The sequence below is a fragment of the Ursus maritimus genome, unplaced genomic scaffold, assembly GCF_017311325.1.
Source record: "Ursus maritimus isolate PB19 unplaced genomic scaffold, ASM1731132v1 scaffold_31, whole genome shotgun sequence".
In the NCBI taxonomy this organism is placed as follows: Eukaryota; Metazoa; Chordata; class Mammalia; order Carnivora; family Ursidae; genus Ursus; species Ursus maritimus.
This window is the reverse complement of record NW_024425675.1, coordinates 17,542,082-17,565,509: the sequence shown is the minus strand read 5'-3', so window position 1 is coordinate 17,565,509 and position 23,428 is coordinate 17,542,082. Positions and strand designations below refer to the sequence as shown.

Below are 23,428 nucleotides of genomic sequence, written 5' to 3'. Positions count from 1 at the left end.
CACTGAGAAGCCAGGGCCTGGCTGGAGGGAGCAGCCCTGCTGATGGAGGAACTGTAATTCATGACAGGTGAGAAACTAACAACATCCAGATTAAAGAAGGATAGATATGGGGGATTTAATAGGTGCCAATATTCTGTGGACTTAGAAGGAATCAGATTTAATTTGTTCAAGTGTATGATTCAGAATTAGGACCCATGCACAGAACAATCCAGCGCAGATTCACCAGGCGCTCATCAGGCGACAGTCATGAGGATTATGATGGACAAACCATTATGTACACACAGGAATAAGGCATGGATGGGCCCTGCCCTCTGGGACCTGACATGCATTAGGAGAGACAGACACCAAACAATAACTGGTATTTTGGTATCATTTCAATATCATACAGGTTGACAGAAGACGAGGTTATGAAAGGTGTACAGAGGAAGGCACTGAAGCTAAGCTGGGGGAAAGGGGAAGATGGCGTGAAGGTGTTATTACAGTGCCCAGCACACAGGGAACACAGGGAAGAGAGCTGTTTAATGAATGAATAAATCTGTGTGCGTGAGGACGGACAGCAGGGGCAGGAGGCCAGAGTGGGAGGCTGACTGGAGGTAACTGGGTGTCTATGACTACAGTTTGCTTAACTAGAGAGTAAAAGGGCCTCCCCCAAACAAGTGATTTTAGGGTGCAAAGGGTAGGGATGGGATGGGGGAAGATGTGAGATCTACTTAATGGGTGAGAGAACATGGGTGAGGGACACACCAAGGTGGCCAGGAGACAAGACAGTGGCTCCACAAGAAATCGTGCCAAATTCAATGTCATGAAGATTTTCCCCTGTGTTCATCCAAGAATTTTATGGGTTTTGTCCTTAAGTTTAGGTCTTTGGTCCATTGTGTGTTAATTTTTTGTGTATGATGTGAGGAAAGGGGTCCAACTTTTTTTCTATGCTCATGGATATTCAGGTTTTTTTCCATCATTTTTTGAACAGATTGTCCTTCCTCCATTGGATGGTCTTGGTACCCTTGTCCAAAATCACTTGGCCATATATATGAGGTTTATTTTGGGCTCTCTATTCTATTCTGTTTGTCTATATGGCTGCCCTTATACCCCGAACACAGTAAATGTGTTTTATACATTACATGTAATCCTCACAATATTCTTTTGAAGTAGAGATTCTTATTTTCATTTTATAATTGAGGAAACAACCTCAGAAAAATTAATTCCCCAAAGGAATCACAGCTAGTAAGTGGGAGACTGAGGATTGAAACCCATCTAATTCCAAACACTGGAAAGAAAATCAGTTCCTAGAAAGGCATTTCTCCCTGGGGAATTGATCCCAGACAGTTAATAGCACTGAAACCAAATAAACCGACAACTCTGCAGAGTTGGAAATCATGAAGAAATAAAAAATTAAAAAAAGACAGTGGTTCCATGACATGGTGTTCTTCTAGGTGTTCCTGAACTCTGTATGTTCCCACATGCAATTCCTTCATCTCACAAATATCTGTCAAGAGCATCCTGTGCTCCCAGCACCATGCTGGACCCTGGGAACAGGTCAAGGAATAAAAGAGACTCTGTCCCTTCCCTTGTCTTATGCTTGGGGACGGTACAGTTTAGAAGAGAGGCAGAAAATGGAAGAAGGGTTCCCAGCAAAGCAATAAAGGCAACGAACAGTTTGTCCACTATGTTCAAGAAGGAAAAACCCACCAAACCCCGGGAATCTCTTTTGTAGGAAGCATCACTGAACCACGTGGGAAGAAAATCCACAGGAGGTCGGAGGAGCAAAGAACAAGAGAAATATTGTATTCATAAGCTTCTAAATTTCTGAAGAAGAAAAAAAATTAACCCAGATAATATTTTTTAATTTTCAGTTTGTACATGATGGGTAACTGCAGAGGACAGGAGAAAGGCGAGAGAGAAAGCAAAGACCAAAACTGGAGGGAAACCAAGAAAACTAAACGAGACACACGGGGGTGCCCCAGTGGCGCAGTTGGTGAAGCGTCTGACTCTTGACTTTGGCTCTGATCATGATCTCAGGATCATGGGATCGAGCCCCACATCAGGCTCCATGCTGGGTGGGGAGTTTGCTTAAGATTCTCTCTCTCTCCCTCTGCCTCTGCCCCTCCCCCCACGTGCACCCTCCCTCTCTCTCTCTCTTAAATAAAAATAAAAGAGACATATTTAAGTGAAACAAAGAGGAAGAAAACCCCCAGAAAAGCAGAAGGGATGAGGACAGAGGTAAGAGACAGTCACACAAACAACCAGGATGGAAAGACCCATCAAATATCCAGAGAGAAATGCAAACATTGACATGATCTCACGGAAACACAGGCTTACGCAGACAGAACATTCGATGGAAAGAGCCGTAACACAGAGGTCCCGCTAGGGACATTAAAAACAAAACACGTAAGTTTGAGGCTCAGGCATGTTCGTGCATGAATCCTAACGCTAAACTCGTATGTGGCTCCTACGAGGTCCCAGACATTCTTCCAAGCTCTGCACATAGCAACTTAATCCATTCTCATTACAGCCCTATGAAGGCAACACTATTATCATCACAATTGTTCTCCTCATTTTCCAGATGTGGAAGCTGAGACACAGAGAGGCTAAATTTTTTTGTCTGAGGTCACACAACTAGGACTCAGATTTGAACCCTAGTCAGTACCTGTGTGCTCTTTACCACTGCCCTACCCTTCCTCTAAATATTGCTTTGCACAACACAGATCAACCATAACAGGGACACACAGAGGGAAAAAGAGTCCTGAAACAGCCCATGGAGCCACCGTTGTAAGACCTACAGATAAACGCTCTGACCATCTTGGGAAAATACCTGCATCTTGAGACATTTTGTAAATTGTCATTAAATATTCAAACTGTGCTGAATCTTCATGACTATATGCATAAGAGAGCAACATAAAAGAGAAAACAGAATCCAAATCCTTCCCTTGGGGGACCAGCCCAAATGGATACAGGTTACAAGGCGAAGGGTGGTGAACTGCCGTTCACAGGGTCAAGGCCAAGGCTGAAAATTCTTGTCCAGGCAACCAGTTTCTTGGGGCTGGGAATGAAGACAGAGCTTTTAACAAGAAGAAAGGGTCTGACACTGAGGAGAGCAAATATGAACAGCAAGCACCAAGAGGGCAGAGGCAGGAATCAAGTTTAGGGAAATGGTGCAGTGTTCAGGGTAAACTTATTTATTCATTCATTCATGTGTGCATTTATTCAGCAAATCAAGATCATAGTACTGTTCTCAGTACCAGGGATCTATTTAAAAAAAAAAAAAAAAGAAGAGTGAATGCCAATGGAGAGCTTGTGGTCCAATGGGAGAGAGACTGTAGCCAACAATTACATCACGCCCTCAGCCCTATGCACCGTGGGTAGGAGAAGTGAGGGGCTGGGGGAGGAAGGAACGAATGATGTGGAAGAACCCGGAAGGGTGACCCTGCAGCCCAATGGGAACTTCCTTTTGTGACAACAGGGTGGACCTTTGCGACTGACACGTTGCCAGTGTGAGGTATGGAGTCCACCCACTTGGGGTCTGGGCTCCTTGCTTACCTAGGGCTACATAAACCACAGAAACCTTAGGTGCTACTCTGAGTGCAATAATCCACTTGCTTGAGTCCTTAGTCTTGTGTTGATGTTTTGCTGGTTCAATAATAAAGCAAAGTAAAAGCAGGTTTAACAGAATCCGATTGCATCTGCACACCAACCCAAGGACCTGCGCCAGCCCTCGAACAGGAGCATGCAGGAAGGCATGTGCTGGGCTGCCAGGGCTCAGCACCCCAGGAGAAGCAAAGCTTAAGCTGAAAGTCAAAAGATGAGAAGTCAGCCAGGCAAAGCAAGAGAAAGAGAGGGGGGGGGCGAAGAGTGTTTGAGAAACAGCGAAGAGGGAGTGTGAGAGCCTGTGGGAGAGAAAGAGCGAGCATGGAACATGCAAAAATCCTAAAAGAAATTCCATCTGGCTTGGGATACAAGGTACTAGGTGGGGACTGTGGAAACATATCATGAAAAGTCTTATAAACAAGGCAAAGTGAACGATTTGGCTTTCTTCCATGGGAAAGGGCAAGTCACTGCAGGCCTTACGTAAGGCAGTGACACTAGGACATAAGCATTTACAGCGTCCTTGAGGAGGACAGATTGGGGATCCGGACAAAGGTGATGGGATCAGGTGGGAGGATATGGTCATGGCCAGTGCTGTAGGTAGTCTCCAAAGATGGCTGCCACTGGCTCATCCTTGTGCTATAGGGACATGTTGCTCTTCACATCAAGAAGTGGAACCTAAGCTCCTCCCCTTGAACCTGGGCTGGCCATCTGACTACTCTGACCAAGAGAATGCTGCAGACATGGTGCCCTGGGACTCCTGAAGCAAGGTCCTAAATGGTCTGTGGCTTCTGCCTGGGTCTCTTGGAAAGTCCACTCTCTGAACACTTCCTGAGGGAATCCAGCCGTCACATTGTAAGAAGCTCGAGTCACATGCGGGGGCTCCTCTGAAGGTGCTGGAGATGGCAGGCCTCGCTGAACTCTTATGAAAGCCCGTGTCAAGCACCCGCTGTGGGAGTGAGCCACCTCAGCTGACTCCAGTGCCAGCCACCTCCCGACAGCGAGCGTATGGCCCTTGACCGAGAGCCCCCCAGGTAAGTCCAGTCAGCCCATGGAAACCAGAGAGACTATCAAGTCATTGTTTCCAGCCATCATAGGTTCTGGAGCAGCTGATGATGCAACAACAGATAACCAGAACACCAGTTAAGAGATAACTAGACAACAGTTAAAAGAGAGTAGCTCTACTAGTTAGGGCTCTCCAGAGAAACAGAACCACTAGTCTGTCTATCCATGTATCTACCTATGTATGTACATAACTATCTGTCTGTCTATCTATCTGTCTGTCTGTCTAAAGACATTTATTTCAAGGAATTGGCCCACACAATTGTGGAGGCTGCCAAGTCTATAACCTATAGGACAGGAGCCAGGCTGGCAATTTGGGCATGAGTGGAGACGGCAGGCTTGAAGCAGAATCTCTTCTTCCCTGGGAAACCTGTTTTTGCTCTTCAGGATATCAACGCACTGTATGAGGCCTGGCCACACGATCGAGGGTGATCTCCTTTACTTGAAGTCAACGGATCGGAGATGTTAACCATAGTCACACGCTACCCTCGCCACAACACCCAGACCAGTGTTTGATTAAACAGCTGGACGCTGAAGCCTAGGCAAGTGGACACATAAAAGGAACTGCTGGGTAACTCAGATCAGAGTGGTGGTGGGGAACATAGAAAAGCAGATCGGCTGGAAACATACTTCGGAGGCGAAACTTGTGAAGTTGGCTGATTAACTGGAAAGGGGCAGAAAAGGACAAGACATCAAGGGTAACGCGCAAGTTTCTGATGCAGGCCGCTGGGAGAAGGGTGGTGCTTTCCCCGACACCGGGAGGGCCCCGGCCTTTCCCTAGTGAAGGGGCGACATTTCATTGTTTTCTTTCATCCTCAGGCTCATTAGGGGAAGATGGGATCACACTGCAGCCGTAGAACTGGTAGAATGAGTCTAGAAGTTAGATCGTGAAAAAGCAGGGATGCGAAGTCTGTGAAAACAGGAGAGACCTCCGAGCATCCAGCTGGCTTGTGATGCCCTTCCGGATGAGGGCAAAGCAGTGACCTGACGGACCTTTCAAGGCCCCTGCTAGGGTGCTCGTTGCATGACCAGCCCCTGCCTTTTTTAAATCGTCAGGGTTAAAGTCAATTGCGAATTACATAAGCGTGGAAAACACAAGTTCTAAAAATACAAAATCAACTGTTAAGATGAACATTAAGATTTCTGAATATATTTTACTTTGCAGACAAAAAAGAAAAAAAAATCTAGGTCACTGCCCTTATGGTTCCATGTGTGAGGAGAATGTAAAGAAGTCATTTAACCCAGACCTTCATTGACAGAGTTTCTCCTTCTCTTTTGTCAGAGATTTTGAAGGGGAGAAAAAGGGAGGGTAAGAAACCTTTTTTTTCTTTTTTTTTCTGATATTGTCTGGCAACATAGTTAAGATCCTGAATGAATACTGAGAACCCCGGAAAACCGAGTTTTATCATCATCATGGGAATCTTACGTGTAAACACATTAACATGCTATTCTGTGGAACGCTTTCTCAGGAAAGCATTGTCAGTTTGTTTTGTTTACACCACCCCACTTTCTCTCCTAAAACGTCTCATGATTTCATCATCTCTCACTTACGAAGCCAAATCCTAATTGTATGATTCAGTGAAACGCAATGAATGGGTATCGCAAGGGCTCCTTCTGGGCTCAGGATAGGAGTCTCTGTCCTGAGCAGGTGGAAGGAGAGGGAGGAGGCCTAAGAGGCCCGCTCAGCTCACAGTCCTGTAAGGAGCCTGATTCAGATGCACGAATGGGCCCTAAGTGCTCCCGGAAAGCCACTAAAGGCCAGCCCACATCTCAGGCACCCTTCCAGGACGGCACTCACAGCTCAAGGTGGAATCCACCATCCACTTCAGCCGCAAACTCAGTTTCTGTTTCTGCCTGGCCTCGGGGAACTGTGCGTTCATTTTCTTCCTTTTTTTGCAGCTTTTCCCCACATCCTGACTTTTCATCTCTGCCCTCTGGCTTCACCCGACAGATAAGAATTATCCAGTCCCACCCTGAGCTTGTCACCCTTATTCAGTCCCAATCGGGGGCTAAATAATCAGGAGGAAGGGCAGAATGTGTAACTCAGCTCTGCCTCTCATCAGGCTGATTAATTCTCAGGCAACTCAGAGTCATTCCTGGTGAGACATCAGAGGATGTTACCACGTTACTGAAGAGAGAGAGACCAGCCGCGGACTGTTCAGACAAAAGTAAGTCCTTTTCTGCTGCAAATAATACACAGGAAGATTATAACCTAGAAGGTGAAGCTTAATATTTTCTGCTCTGTGTGACCTATTTTCCATCATGAAAAGATCAAAGAAAGTTTGAATAGAATAAACTAAATAGGAAATGCTGGTCCTTATCAAACACATGGGATAATCCACATGAAATGCATCACAAGAGTGAAACTGAGGCTTAGAAATGTTTACATGTCTCCGTAGGCAGAGGACTGGAACTGGGACTATTCCAGCTTCATTGCTACTCGTGGACTTGTTATAGGTATTACGAATGGCAAAAGCGTAAGCTATTTTTAGTAGACTATTAATGGCAAGCTAGAAAGATATTAAACTAAAAGTAATAATAGCTATCATGTATTGAGACTTTAACATATAACAGACTCTGTATTTTGCATGTTGAATACCCCTAAAAACTCACAGAGGAAGGTGTTTTCTCCATTTTACTGATAAAGAGACACCGGCTGGGAGAACTGGATTAGCCTAAGAGTGATAGTGCTGATGCCACAAATAACAACCGGCTCTAATGCTTCCTGCCCAAGCGCCTTTAAGATAGTCTAGTGGGAACTCAGCCATTCACAGGGGAGACTGGATTTAAAGTAAAATGAAAGGCTATGGGAAACAAACAGGAAAGGTCAACGAGAAGGTGCATGGAGCCAGCCTAAAGCTGAGCGTGTGCTTCTGAGCTCAGAAGCCTGATGGCGTTTTCCAACCCCTACTTCCTATACTGAGCCTTGACCTATTCTTAGAACCTTCTAGAAAGCCTCTTGATTCCTCCTGGTGAAAATATTTTCCAAACATTATTTTGCCCTTTATAAAATACATGGATGACGGATTAGCCAGGTCTACAAAGTAATCACACACACAGAATGGAAACTCCTACTTGGGATCAGTGTTATGAAGGAGAACGCATTACAGGACCGACGGCAGCAATGACCTCATCAGCTTGTTCAGGGAAGGATCTTCCTGAGGAAGGGATGACTGACGGGGGAACTGAAAGGTGAGTACACTGGGGGAGGGAGGCAGGGGAGGTGCTGGAAGGGATGGTGTTGGAAGGACTCCGTGGCTGAAGGTACCTGTAAGGTAGTAAAGACCAACAAAAGTGGAACAAAATGGGTCAGAAGGAATATGGTGTGCAGTGCGGCTGGAGGAGTGGTAATGGGCCAGCAACACAGGGCCTTGAGGGAGTTCAGTTTTTGTTTTGAAAGCAATAAAAAGAAAAAATTACCAAGAGATTTCAAACTGGTTGGGGCAGTGGTGGGCGTGGCAGAAGCAAGTTGTGACCACATACCCTAGCCCCATTCCAAAAACTCCATCTGGCTCTTGTGTAGACAGTGGGTGAGAAGGACACCGGCTGGTGCATGGTGACCAGGGTGCAGGTCGCGCAGCAGTCCACAGGAGGGGCAACGATGAAGCCCGCAGAGCGCACCCAGCCCCCATCAGCGCTGCAATGCCTGCCATGGGCCAGCAGGGGCTCCCACGTTCTAGCGGGAGATTCCTAAAATACAATCTGAACTTGAGGGTGGATTAGTAGGAGGATGAGGAGGAAGGAGTTGAGAAAACAAACAGAGTGGCACAGAAATCGAGTATGAGAATCTTTCAAGGAATGGGAATGGTCTAGAATGTCAGAAGATTGGTAAGAGATGAGAGGTCAAGCAAAATGGGAATGGAAATGCCTTCTGGGTTTAGCAGTGTGGCGTCGCTGCAGACCACAGGTGAAATGGGGTAGTTAAAGAGGTGGGTGGAAGGCAGAGGGAGTACAGACCACACTTTCCAGGGTTTGGAGGAGAAGCAGTCTTTCTGTGAGAAGGGAAATGAAAATAAAATCGAGATGGCTCACTAAAATACTGTGATTTTAGAATCAACTGGCTCACAATGAATGTAGGTTTCAAACTAAGAGAATAGTTTGTTTCATTAAAAATACAATGATATAAGAATTCCAGTGAATTACAGGGCTTCCAAAGGCATTAAAACATTCCATTTCAGCCCCAGCAGATCAGAAGAATTAAGGATTTCAAACAGACAGTCCATCTTTCTAGCAACATGTCTATATGTGAATTAAAATAGAGCTATCCATGAGATTGAACTCACTGCCCAGAGCACTGGGAGAAATTCCAGAAGCCCAGAGGGTATCTGCTATTAGTCGGTGTGATTATCAGACTGAAAAGTATGATGGGGGTACTGATAGTTACCCCTGGTTCAGCTGGACACTGAGCACACAGAGGAGTTTTGTCTTCAAATCTCTGGCTCTCTTACAAAATGAGAAAGGCGCAATGGACTCTACATTTGGAATGAGAAAATCAGACATCAGTGGTTGTCCTTAATGAATCCAGTTAGATACAGAATAGAAGGCAAGGGGTTCAGAAAAACCCGTCCACTAATCGTTCACATCTTAACATGAATTGGTACATGACATTTCAGTGGAGACCTTGCACAGAGTAACTGGCGTTTTGAGGAAGGACCAGGGAGAAAAGATTTGGGAACATGGAAACTTGATACTACGCAGTGCGTCTGAACCCCAGAGGCACTGCACTGAGAAGCAAGAGAGAAGCAAAGAAGCTTTTACAACTATCAGAAAAGGGAGGTAGGGGGAAACCGGGGCCCCTGACACAGAGCAGAGGTTCAATACATTCTGAAATATATATGAAATGTAAAATGAATGAATGTTTCCCATACCTTGCCATTTTGCTGAAGGTTCATCCTAGCTATACCTCAGCCCTCTCAAAGTGCTGCTTCATAACCTGGCAGCCAGAGAAAAATCCGATAGGATATGTGACCCAGTGTCCAATATGGGATCAATACGTGTCCAATATGGGATCAGGCTAAGGAGGAGAATAAATAAAGACGAAATTCAATCGGCAAGTCAGATGACTGAGTTTTTCTCTTATCAGCTACTGTGTGCACTGATATGTTTAAGCTGATGAAAGACCAGCCCATGTATTTGAGTAGAATATAAGAACCAAATCAAGGTAAGATCAAATATAAAAGAATCTGATTATCAAAGCCAATGACAGGAAGACAACCTGATGCTCAGAAGTAAAGGAGCGTTGTTGAAACACTGGAGAAATAACTATCTACTGGGACATTATACCAGAGTTTAAACTATGTAAAGAACCAACGAAGACCGTGTAAGCAGTGTAATAAGGAACAGAGGGTCTGAAAGTCAGGGAGGCCTAAAAGGACGCTTATCTGACTCGGGTTCAGAACGTAATATAGTTGATATTGAGTACAACTTGAAAGATAAGTTCTGAAGTAAAATTTAGAAGATCGGTGAATCTTACATGGGTTTGATGCATTTCTACGGCAAGGTTTATATTCTGAAAACTAAGACAGGAACTACTCCCTAAATGTACAAGAGCCAGTTTCTATTATTAAATACAGCAGGTGTAATGACACGGTGTGGTTTTTGTCACTTCTCTAAATGTACGGGCATGCTGTATGGCATGACAAATAGAAGATGATATGACAGGATATTAACGGTGAAAAATGTTCCCGATGCAGAGGAAACGAGGAAAGAAGCTTTTTCAATCTGACAACTGACCCAAAACACCTATCATAAAGTACACACATCTTCTTAAATTAAAAAAAAAATAAAATACGTATTGCTTTGAGCTGTCCTCACAGTCACCCTCTATGAATCATAAACAGCACGCATTTGAGGGGCATGAGGGGGAGGGGAACAGTGGCTCAGAAAAATGAATATGGTTTTGTATAATCAAAAGAACCCCCTAATAGAGAAGGATCCTCTTCTGTCCCCAAAATCTGTGCTACAAAACAAAATGCCTGGGATATAATACGTTCAGTAAATGAAAAAAAAAAAAAAAAAAAGACTAAATGAAAAAAAAAAGTGTAAGCTCGTGACATACTGACCAAAATAAAACATTAAGCATTGGGGCACCTGGGTGGCACAGCGGTTAAGCGTCTGCCTTCGGCTCAGGGCGTGATCCCGGCGTTATGGGATCGAGCCCCATATCAGGCTCCTCCGCTGGGAGCCTGCTTCTTCCTCTCCCACTCCCTCTGCTTGTGTTCCCTCTCTCGCTGGCTGTCTCTATCTCTGTCGAATAAATAAATAAAGTCTTTAAAAAAAAAAACATTAAGCATTGTTTTTGGAGAAATATTTCAGAAATTAGCTGGAAGCTTTGTTGATTAAATTAAGTCCTACGACTTCTCAAAAAAAATTGGTTAATTTATCCATCTATTTATCTGAAGAATTTATACCCTTTCACAAAACCAAATCATTAAATGGCACTGTTACAGTCATGTAATTATCATTTAGTAAGAAAATAATATTACCATATGTGATATAAGGTGTGTAAGTTAACTTTGTTCATCATTCTATTTTTTTCCAAGGAACTCAAATAAAAATGAAAGCAACACACTGGCTGATATTTTAGAAAACTCAATAAATCTGATACAACATCGAAACCTTTTCTTATATATCCCACACAAGATAAACAAAGGAGTAACTTTCAAGAAATTTTAATCTAATCAAACCGGAGGGGATAATTCCAGATTTAAGAAAATTGCTACCATGCGATAGTTATCTGTAACAAAGTAATCAGACACAAAATACCTGTTTTACAAGTAATTTGAAAAGCATCTCATTTGCATGAGTCTTAAAATAAAAGTGTGCATTTACATAATAGCATTGTTTTCTGCCACTACATTTTCAGTAAATATGTAACTGATAATATTCAGTCATTTTTGTTTCAAACTCACATTGATGAAACTCGGGGACGTTTAAAGAAATCAAAGGGTATTAGAGGATCCGAAAGAAACTAGAAACAAAATAACAGCAAATAATAGAATGAGTATTTACNGGGGGGGGGAGAAAGGAAAGTAAAATGAAAATTCAGCACTATTACTTTGTGTACCTATTAGTTTTCCATAATTGATTACACAACTGAATACAGTTCTTTAAAGTAAGAAGACAATTCATGAAAGCTAATGCAGTAATTCCCATGCGAGTTCCCAGGGAATCTAAGACTAATTACTGAAGCTCAAAGGTCTTCTGCTGGGATAAAACCCGCCTACCAAAAGTTTCCAGAGCTTCACAAAGGAGTTTTCAAGGGTGAAGGAAACAAAGAAGAGTAGAGAGCATTTCATATCATGCCTAATTTAAATTTAAGCATCTTGGTAAGATTCTCCAATATGTGAGTATCTTGCTGAAGGAAATGAGTATCCATAAGTTTCTAAAAATGCGAGGGAGAGAATGTGAAGAGCAATAATTCCTCAAACTGAAATCCAGGTTCGATTTTCCACCATTTTATTATAGATGTATCGGCTCGTGCTTGGGGGAAAAACTGTTAAGAGGAGAATCAACTGATTTTAAAAGCAGAAGGCAGACGGCTCCACATTCCTAACTTGTACAGCTATATGTAAATGAAATTAGATGCCAAGAGAAAAAGAGAAGGTAGGACATCTTCAATTTTTGCTTATGAAATCCCTCTTTAGGTTCAGGTATGATCTCCAGAAATGCCAATTCATAACTGAAACTGAGAATGTCCAGATGACAGGGAGGGACACATCTGCACTAGGGCCACACTGAAGCTTATGGTCATCACACTTACAGGGAAGATGAAACAAGCAATACAATCCCGAAGCCAACAGAGCCTCAGGTCTGGAAGTGTTCTTAGAAAGATTATAGTCCATTCTAGGGGTCCTAGACTCCTTGAAAAGCAGATGGAAATCAGGAATCTTTTCCCCTAGAAACATGTAAAAATTTCAGCTACAGTTTCAAGAACTTCATAGAATCACTCACATGGACCTCGGATGTTTTTCTAAGAAAGGCAGAGAGAAGCCAGGGACTCGCACCCGAAGCTACACGTTCTTAGACTCAAGATGAAGTGCTGAGGGAGAAAAGGCTTAGAAATCGGTAAAAAGAGGACAAACACTGGCAAGTGGGGGGAAAATGCTGAGAAGACAGGTTTTTTGAAGGCCACATTTTTTTGGTTAAGTTTTTAAATCCAATATAGTTAACATACAGTGTTATATTCATTTCGGGTGTACAACATATTGATTCAATAATTCTATACATTACTCACTGCTACTCAAGATAAATTTACTCCTTAATCCTCATCACCTATTTCACCTATGGCCCCCCTCTTGCCTCTCTTCTGGTAACCATCGGTTTATTCTCTATAGTTAAGGGTCTGTTTCAGAAGTTGTCTTTTTGTCTCCCTTTCTTTGTTTTGTTTCTTAAATTCCACATATGAGGGAAATCATATGGTATTTGTCCTTCTCTGACCGACTTATTTCACTTAGCATTATACTCTCCAGTTCCATCCACATAGTTGCAAATGGCAAGATTCCATTATTCTTTATAGATGAATAATATTCCATTGCATATATATGTCTACCACTTCTTCTTTACCAATTCATCAGTTGATGGAGACTTGGGTTGCTTCCATAATTTGGCTATTGTGAAGAATGCTGCAATAACCACAGGGTTGTATATATCCTTTTGAATTAGTGTTTTCATATTCTTTGGTGTGATTACTGGATCACAAGGTAGTTCTATTTTTAACTTTTCAAGGAACCTCCTTACTGTATTTCACAGTGACTGTACCAGTTCGGATTCCCACCAACAGCGGGAGGGTTCTTTTTTCTAAACATCCTCTTGTATTTTTGATTTTAGCCATTTTGACAGGTGTGAGGTGATATCTCTGTAGTTTTGATTTGCATTTCCCTGATGGTGACTGATGCTGAGCATCTTTTCATGTGTCTGCTGGCCATCTGCATGTCTTCTTTGAAGAACTGTCTATTCATGTCTTCTGCCCATTTTTTTAATTGGACTATTCATTTTTTGGGTCTTGAGTTGTATCAGCTCTTTATATATTTTGGATATTAACCCTTTATTGAATATGTCATTTGCAAATATCTTCTCTCATTTTGTAGGTTGCCTTTCAGTTTTGTTAATTATTTACTCTGCTGTGCACAAGCTTTTTATTTTGATGAAGTCCCAATAGTTTATTTTTTTATTTTGTTTCCTTTGCCTCAGGAGACATTATCTAAAAAGAAGTTGTGCAGTTGTTACAGCCACTGTCAAACAGGCTACTGCCTGTGTTCTCCTCTAGGATTTTTATGGTTTTAGGTCTCACATTTAGGTCTTTAATCCATTTTCAGTTTATTTTTGTGTATGGTGTAAGAAAGTGGTTCAGTTCATTCTTTTCCACATAGCTGTCCAGTTCTCCCAACACCATTTGTTTTTTTGTTTGTTTGTTTTGTTTTTAAAGATTTTATTTATTTATTCGACAGAGATAGAGACAGCCAGCGAGAGAGGGAACACAAGCAGGGGGAGTGGGAGAGAAAGAAGCAGGCTCACAGTGGAAGAGCCTGACATGGGGCTCGATCCCGTAATGCCGGGATCACGCCCTGAGCCGAAGGCAGACGCTTAACCGCTGTGCCACCCAGGCGCCCCCAACACCATTTGTTGAACAGACTTTTTCCCATTGCATATTCTTGCCTCTGTTGTCGAAGATTAACTGACCATATAGTTGTGGGTTCATTTCTGGGCTTTCTATCTTGTTCCATTGATCTCTGTGTCTATTTTTATGACAGTACCATACTGTTTTGGTTACTACAGCTTTGTAGTGTACCTTAAAATCTGGGATTGTGATACCTCCAGCTTTTTCTTTTTCAAGATTGTTTTGGCTATATAGGTTCTTTTGTGGTTCCATATAAATTTTAGGATTATTTATTCTGGTTCTATGAAAAATGCTCTTGGTATTTTGACAGGGATTGCATAGAATCTGTAGATTGCTTTGGGTAGTATGGTATTTTAACAATATTTGTTCTTCCAATCCATGAACATGGAATATCTTTCCATTTGCTTGTGTCATCTTCAATTTCCTTCATCAGTGTTTTATAGTTTTCAGAGTATAGGTCTTTCACATATTTGATTAGGTTTATTCCCAGGTATTTTATTATTTTTGATGCAACTGTAAATGGAACTTGCTTAATTTCTCTTTCTGTTGTTTATTAATGTATAGAAATGCAACAGATTTCTGTACATTGATTTTGTATCCTGTGACCTCACTGAATTTGTTTACTAGTTCTGGTAGTTTTTTGGTAGAGTCTTTAGCATTTTCCATATATAGTATCATGTCATCTGCAAATAGTGAAAGTTTTACCTCTTCCAAATCAGTAAATCTAGATGCCTTTTGGGGGGGGGGGGTCTGACTGCTGTGGCTAGGACTTTCAGCACTACGTTGAATAAAAGTGGTGAGAGGGGACATCCTTGTCTTGTTCCTGACCTTGGAGGAAAAGCTCTCAGTTTTTTTACCATTGAGTATGATGTCTGCTGTGGGTTTTTCATACTTGGCTTTTATTATGTTGAGGTATGTTCCCTCTAAACTTATTTTGTTGTGGGTTTTTAACATGAATGGATGTTGTACTTTGTCACACGCTTTTTCTGCATCTACTGAAATGATCATATAGTTTTTATACTTTCTCTTATTGATGTGAGGTATCCTATCACATTGATTGATTTGCAAATATTGAATCACCCTTGCAACCCAGGAATAAATCCCACTTGATCGTGGTGAATGATGTCTTTTTAATGTACTGTTGGATTTGGTTTGCTAGTATTTTTTGAGGATTTTTGCATCTATATTCATCAGAGATATTGGCCTGTAGCTCTCTCTCTCTTTTTAGGGTTTTTATGTGATTTCAATATCAGGGTAATGCTGGCCTCATAGAGTGAATTTGGAAGTTTTCCTTCCTCTTCTATTTTTTAGAATACCTTGAGAAGAATAAGTATTAGCTTTTCCTTAAATGTTTGGTAGAATTCACCTGTGAAGCCATCTGGTCCTGACTTTTATTTATTGGAAGTTTTTGGATTACTGATTCAATTTCATTGCTGGTAATTGGTCTGTTCAAATTTTCTGTTTCTTCTGATTCTGTTCTGGGAGGTTATATATTTCTAGAAATTTATCCAATTGTTGAGGTGCCTGGGTGGCTCAGTCATTAAGTGTCTGCCTTTGGCACAGGTCTTGATCCCACCCTGCACGGGGCTCCCTGCTCAGCAGGAAGCCTACTTCTCCCTCTCCCTCTGCCTGCTGCTTCCCCTACCTGAGCATTCTCTCTGTCAAATAAATAAAACAAAATCTTTATTTAAAAAAGGAAATGCATCTAATTGTTCTAGGTTGTCTAATTTGTTGGCATATAATTTTTCATAATATTCTCTTACAATTCTTTGTATTTCTGTGGTGTGGTTGCTAATTTCTCCTCTTTCATTTCTGATTTTGTCTATTTGAGTCCTCTTTCCTTTTTTTCGTTTTTTTGTTTTATGAGTCTGGCTAAAAGTTTATCAGTTTTGTTGATCTTTTCAAAGAACCAGCTTCTGGTTTTATTGATCTGTTCTATTGCGTTGGTTTGCTTTAGTTTCTACTTCAGTTATTTCTGCTCTCCTTTTATTATTTCCTTCCTTCTAGTGCTTCTGGGTTTTGTTTGTTGTTCCTTTTCCAGCTCCTTTAGGTTTAAGGTTAGGTTGTTTGAGATTTCTCTTGCTTCTTACAGTAGGCCTGTAGTGCTATAAACTTCCCTCTTACAACAGCTTTTGCTGCATCCTAAAGATTTTGGACTGTTGTGTTTTCATTTTCATTTGTTTCTATGTATTTTTTAATTTCCTTTTTGATTTCTTGTTTGATCCATTCATTGTTTAGTAGCATGTTATTTAGCCTCCATGTATATGTCCTCTTTCCAGATTTATTCTTGTGGTTGATTTCTAGTTTCATAGCAATGTGCTCAGAAAAGATGCACGGTCTGACTTCGATCTTTCTGAATTTGTTGAGGCTTGTTTTGTGGCCTAATATGTGATCTCTTCTGGAGAATGTTCCACATGCTCTTGAAAAGAATGTGTATTCTACTGTTTTAGGATGGCATGTTCTGATTATATCTGTGAAATCCATCTGCTCCAGTGTGTCATTCAAAGCTGTTTTCCTTGTTCATTTTCTGTTTGGATTATCTGTCAACTGATGTAAGTGGGGTGTTAAAGTCCCCTACTATTATTGTATTATTATCAATTACTTCCTCTATGTTTGTATCTGGGTGCTCCCCTAGATGTCCATCAACAGATGAATGGATAAAGAAGATGTGGTATATATATATACAATGGAATGCTACCCAGTCACCCCCCCCCAAAAAAAACAGGAAATCTTGCCATTTGCAACAATGTGGATGGAACTAGAGAGTATTATGCTAAGTGAAATAAGTCAATCAGAGAAAGACAATTATCATATGATCTCCCTTATATGTGGAGTTTAAGAAACAAAACAGGATCATAGGGGAAGGGAGGGAAAAATAAAAGAAAATGAAATCAGAGAGGAAGACAAACCATAAGAGACTCTTAACTATAGGAAACAATCTGAGGGTTGCTGGAGGGGAGGGAGTTGGGGGGAATGGGGTAACTGGGTGATGGGCATTAAGGAGGGCATTTGATGGAATGAGCACTGGGTGTTGTATGCAACTGATGAATCACTGAATTCTACCTCTGAAACTAATCATACACTATATGTTAATTAATTGAAAAAAATCATACAAATTGAAAGAAAGAAAGAAAGAAAGAAAGAAAGAAAGAAAGAAAGAAAGAAAGGCACACCATTTGGTGGCTGTGCAGCAAGACCTCTGAGAAGCTACAAAGAAGGAGCCACCAGAGAACTAAAGGAAAAATCAGAGCAATAAAAGCCAGGAGAAGAGAATGCTCTGAGTCAGAGGGTTGGTCAACAGTATCAAATGCTTTTAAAGGTCTAAAGGATACTGAAAAAGGACACTAAAAGATTTGTGTGCTCCCATGTTGGATACAAACATACTTACAACTGTTACATCTTCTTGTTGGATTGTCCCCCTAATGATTATATAGTGTCATTCTTTGTCTCTTGTTACAGTCTTTGCTTTAAAATCAATTTCTCCGATATAAGTATCGTTACCCTGGCTTTCTTTTCAAATCCATTTGCATGATAAATGCTTCCCCATCCCTTCACTTTCAATGTGCATGTGTCCTGGTCTGAAATGAGTCTCTTGTAGGCAGAATATAGATAGGTCTTGCTTTTCTACCTATTTCTTTACCCTATGCCTTTTGACTGGGGCATTTAGTCCATTTACATTCAAAGTAATTATTGATAGGTATGTATTTATTGCCATTTTGTTACTTGCTTTATGATTGGCTTTCTTTAGTAACATACTTGGGATTCCTTTGTCTTTATTTTTTGTGTATCTATTACTCGTTTTTAATTTTTGATTACCATTCAGTTTGTATATAACATGTTCTGTATATGGCAGTCTATGTTAAGTTGATGGTCACTTATGTTTGAACCCATCCTTTACTCCTCTCTCCCCACACCAGGTTTATGGTGTCACACTTTACATCCTTTTATTGTGTGAGTCTCTTGACTGATCTTTATGGGTATAGTTCTTTTTATTGCTTTTATGCTTCCTACTTCCCTTACTCTTGCTTGTGGTCTTTCCTTTCTGCTCCAGGAGTCCCCTCTAATATCTCTTGTAGGGCCAGGTTAGTGGTCATAAATTCCTTTAACTTTCATTTGTCTGGGAAACTCTTTTATCTCTCCTTCTATTCTGAATGATAGCTTTGCTGGATAGAATATTCTTGGCTGCAGATTTTTTCCTGTTAGCACTCTGAATAAATCATGCCACTCCCTTCCATCGAGGGCCACATTTCTTATAGACGCCAGCTCTGTACTACACTCACCTTTCCTCTTCAGTAGAGTCCAATTTCTCTTAACACTTATAGTAAGGATATTAAGGAAATGTCTTCTGCATCTGGCTGTCCCAGTGTCTGCTCGAACACAGACTGCTCAATATGGGCTTATCTTCTCAAAAGCGATTTCCCTCTGAAGTCTGTCTGCTTTTCACTAGCACTACTATTATCCCTATCAAACAGACTCAAAAGCTCACATTTGTCTTCAATTCTCTTTTTCTTTTTCCATTTGAAGCCCAGGAATCAATAAGCAACCAAGTCCTGCCAATGCTTCTGTCATGTCTACTGCATCCATTTATTGGGTTCCCTTTTTGTAACAGGCACTGGAGGTACAAAGATAAATAAGACACACCATGCTGCCAAAGAGCTCACCGTCAAGTGTCTCTTCTTTGACATTTTTATAGCGACCACTGATATTCTAGATGGTCGTCATTCTCCAGTACCTTTTTAGAGCCAGTCCCTGACTGTTCTGGCTTTCTTCAGTCTATTCACTCCCTCCTGAGACCCCAATTCACACAACATTTGATACGTTCCCTAAAATAATAAATGCATCATGTAATACCCTTGCAAGGAATATCTCCATGGGGTTCTGGTGTCTACAGGAAATCTGTGGACTCTACTCAGATCATCAGAGCTCTGTGTGTCCTGGGCTCACCGCTATCTACCTTCAGGTCTTCCCTTTAACCGAAGTACCTTTCAGTACAAGTTCCCTACTCCAGTGAAGCTGGTCCTGAAACTGATTGATGTTTACTCTGGGTCCCAAGACCCCCCCCCCCACCCCCGCCTTCTACTCATCCTCTGAGTCATGGTTCAGGTCCTGTCTCTTTCCACAAAATGTTTCAAGAAATTTTATATCCCACATTGACCATGCATAGATTACAGTATTTGTATAAAGCACGCATTTTGACACTAAATCATAAGTACTAAGAGGTTTTTTTTTTTGTCTTTCCAAAGTGACTATAATTTCTTTGAGGTTTGTGTTTTTCTTGTGTACTCTCAGGTCTCCATTCATTTGAAATACATTTATTGAGGTCCTACTTTTGTGCCCTGCACTGTACCAGGCTGAGGGGGTCTACTGTGTTTTAACATAGTAAATCGCTAAACAGATATTTGTTGATAAACAAAATTCATCCCCTCTGCTAGCAAGCAGCATATTTAAGAAAAATAACTCTTAAAATCTGTCTTATTTTTAGATCATGTGGCCAAAGAAGTCCCATACTTCCCAATAGCCCCTCAGTGTCAACTGTTGGGAGTTTCAACAATCAGACTGGAGGTGGATTTGGAATATATTCACTTGCTCATATTCGTCAGAATTTAATGCACCTTTTGTAATTCCTGTTAAAAGGATATGATCACTTTTTAAGGGTCACATTTTGCTTTTCTTCAATTTGGTATAAAATGCTCACAAAGACAATGGAGAATTTGCCATCTTTAATAATAGATGTTTCTATACTACCAGTTTTACAAATAAGCCAGAAACTCCCCAGATTTCACCAGCTGTATTAGTAAAAATTTAGGAAAGTGGGCAGCTTACTATTATTTAATTGCACAGACTTCTGTGGAGGGTGTACATAATTTAGTATACAAATATGCCCATAAAAAGAACATTACAATATAATAAATACTCAAGTAAATAAATAAATGTCACCGTGGCTGTTCTCTTCTATGACAACAAACAATAAGTGTTACAGTCCCAGATGTTTATTTAAATTGGCCCTGGAGGGATAGATAGGCCATGGGTAATCAACATGGTTACTGATGGACTTTTTATACTGAGATGGTACTAAGGAGAAAATGGCCATTCTGTCTGCGTACCATCCATCTCGACGGCTTCAATGCAGCATAATTTGCCACAGTGACTCTCAAACAGCTTTGGGTTTGAAGAGACTCCTGATTTTTATCACAAAAAGAAAGAAAGAAAAAGAGGAAAAAAGAAGGAAAAAGCTTAAAAGAGGATTATGATTATTTTTTAATTGAACCAGACGCTGTGTGAAAATCTGCAGAGATCATGTACAGCTGAGAAGGAGGTTATCTTCTTCAAGAGAGGATTTGCTTTTGCTTCTATTGGACATCTGGGCTTAGGATAGATCTGAATCCCATTAAGGATGAACATGATTCAAATCTGGGCTTCACTCATTTAGAGAACTCATCTCTTCGAGGGATTGCTGGAAGCTCTGCTCAGCTTCTCTGCCTGTCAGCCATGCTTTTTATTCAGGAAGTTTATTGTGAGAAAAAGCAGCCTCAAATGCAGGGCTCACCTCCCTTGGCTTCCTTCTTCTTCTGGATTTTAGTCCTGAAAATTCTCCCTGCCTTGATAGCTTGCCAGTGCCCTCAAACAGTGCACTTTGCTTAGTGTACTTTGCTTATTTAGTATACTTTGTTTTTCTTGTATTATTTGCAGGAGGTCTGAGCTAAGGCAATTTCACAACTGGAAGGAGAAGCTCCTTTGCCCCTTGACCCCTGCACTGGTGACTGGTGTCACTACTCATTACGCTTTCTAGCTGATTATCTTGGACTAATCTTTAATAGCTCAATACTTCAATATCTCCCTCTTCCTCTTTTGTCTCTTCTACTCATGTAGAATAATCTCTCTAAAGCAGACTCTTTGGTCATTTGTTGACCCTGTGATCATTTAAGTTACAACAGCCCACGCAACTTTCTACCCAGTCTCCTGGTCACGGGGATCTCTCAAATCTAGTCTTGAGTAGGACTGTGTCTTAGTCCATCTGAGCTGCCATAACAGAAGAGTATCGACTGGAAATTATATAAACAACAGTTTGTTTTCACAGTTCTGCAGGCTGGAAAGTCCAAGATCAAGGTGCTGGCAGATCAGTTGTCTGGTGAGAGCCCACTTTCTGGTTTTCAGATGGCCATCTCTTGCTGTGTCCTCACACAGTGGAAGGGACAAGAGGGCAGTCTGGGATCTCTTACAAGGTCATCAGTTCCATTCATGAGGGCTCAGCCCTCATAAACTACACACCCCCAAAGGCTCCACCTCCAAACACTATCCCATTGGGAATTAGGTTTTTAATTTATGACTTTTGAGGGGACACATTCAGTCTATATCAGACTATGTAGCATAAAATATCCTGGAGGTTAAATACACAAGAATCCCTTTTCTTGCCCCGCACCCTGAAAGGTCCGTTAGGAAAGATGCTTAATGGTATCCTACAGGAAGTCAAGACATCCATGAGTCTACCCAACAGAGGGAAAATACTCACTTTGAGCTCTGACACAGTCAGGAAGTTCCTCTTTCATTCAATGGGAGCCAGCCTGAACCCCTCTCAAATTGGCGGCAGAATTAAAAGGCAGCTGGTCCAATGACCGGAGCATAAAGTGACCAAAGGTGGGACAGACAGAGCTGCAGCACTGTGTAAATAAGAGCTGCCTTCCCACAGTAAAGAAAGACAAGGAGCAGATATTTCTTAGAGAGTCTCTGGGGAAAGCGGGCTCTTTAAGAAGGTCTTCAAAAGACTTAAGGCTTAAGGTCTGACAATCTGAACCAGTAAGGATAAAAACATGTTTCTGGACTGTAACATCATAAAATAACCCGACACTACAGAACATGGGCTAAGAGAAGCAGAGCAGTGTGGACCACGCAAGCACAGGGACACCTGGCCCGCTGCCCCGTACGACTGGGAGTAAGGGATCCCAGAGAAGTTTCCATGAACCCCTGTAGCGCGGTGTTGGGACACAAGTTCTTTCTGTCCTGGTGGGCTCCACGTTATGCAAGGACAGGACAGCTCTATAATCATCAGCTGATAACCTGGTCTTGTTAGGTTGCCAGCTCCTCCCCAGGTTATTAGCTGTAATTAGCTGCAACTCACACACCTGAATGTGGCTGTTGTTTCAAAGCTAACAAGAAACACTGGAAGGGAAAACACAGAAAGGAGCACGGTTTTTGTTTGGAAGTGACAGGACCCTGGATGACATTTTCCCTCTATGTTTTCCAAATGTTTCCTAACGCGGTCATATTTTATTTACAAAATAAATAAACAGCAAATACAAATGGTATAAAGAAGAAGCAATGTCCTCTAAAATTTCTTTTTTCAACTTAAGATTTTTGTAATGAATCCCAATAACAGAAATAAATGTCTATATAAGAGATAGGGACAGAGTGCCATGTGCCTCAGGAGGGGGTCTGAGGATTAAATCAATCTGATTGTCAGCTGGCCCCTTCTACTTTCCTTCAAACAACATGTTGTTTCCCATACAAAGCAAAAACACAAGACATTTTTTAATCTCATAATATTTATGAAGAAATTTTTTTACCTAAAATTCTCATATTCTTCTTCTTGTCGTTTCCACGGACAGCTCTGTATATTTCTGATAATCTGAAGATAGTCACTCTCTAAATACCTAAAAGTCAAATGTCAGTAAAATTAGAAAACAGATCTCATATACTGTTGAACATACATATATGTGTCCTAAAGGACACTTTGAGAAACTGCTCATTTTAGCTCTCTAAATCTTTTCTGAAATAAGGTAATGTAGAAATAAGTTAATATCATACCCATTTTCAAACTGCTAGGAACATAAATTTGGAAAGAATTATGTTGATTTAGGAACGTGTAAATTGCACATATCATAAGTCAAGTCTAGTATTACAAATAAACCATGACAGCACCTCAATTCGCTTTCACATCTTACAGCCATTTCATTTTGCTATAACTCACTGACAGATACATTTTATAGATGTTTACCATAAATATATAGTTTATAATTTTTTATACTTCAAGTTGATTGATTTACCTTGGGATATATAGATAAAATTTCCCTAAAATAATCATCTTCAATTTTAATTCTGAATAATACACTAAAAAAAACAGATTAAGCTAAGTTAAGAGAGATGTGTATATTTTTATATATATATATA

The 23,428-nt window shown here is 41.1% G+C and overlaps 1 protein-coding gene across 1 annotated transcript in view; it reads right to left on the bottom strand.

Annotated features, from left to right (window-relative positions):
• ST8SIA6 (ST8 alpha-N-acetyl-neuraminide alpha-2,8-sialyltransferase 6) overlaps window positions 1-23,428 on the bottom strand; it is a 131,781-nt gene that overhangs the window by 17,895 nt on the left and 90,458 nt on the right. The window contains exon 4 of the mRNA XM_040645363.1: window positions 22,825-22,911. Coding sequence (XP_040501297.1) covers window positions 22,825-22,911 — 87 coding nt within the window. The remainder of the gene's footprint in view (window positions 1-22,824; window positions 22,912-23,428) is intronic.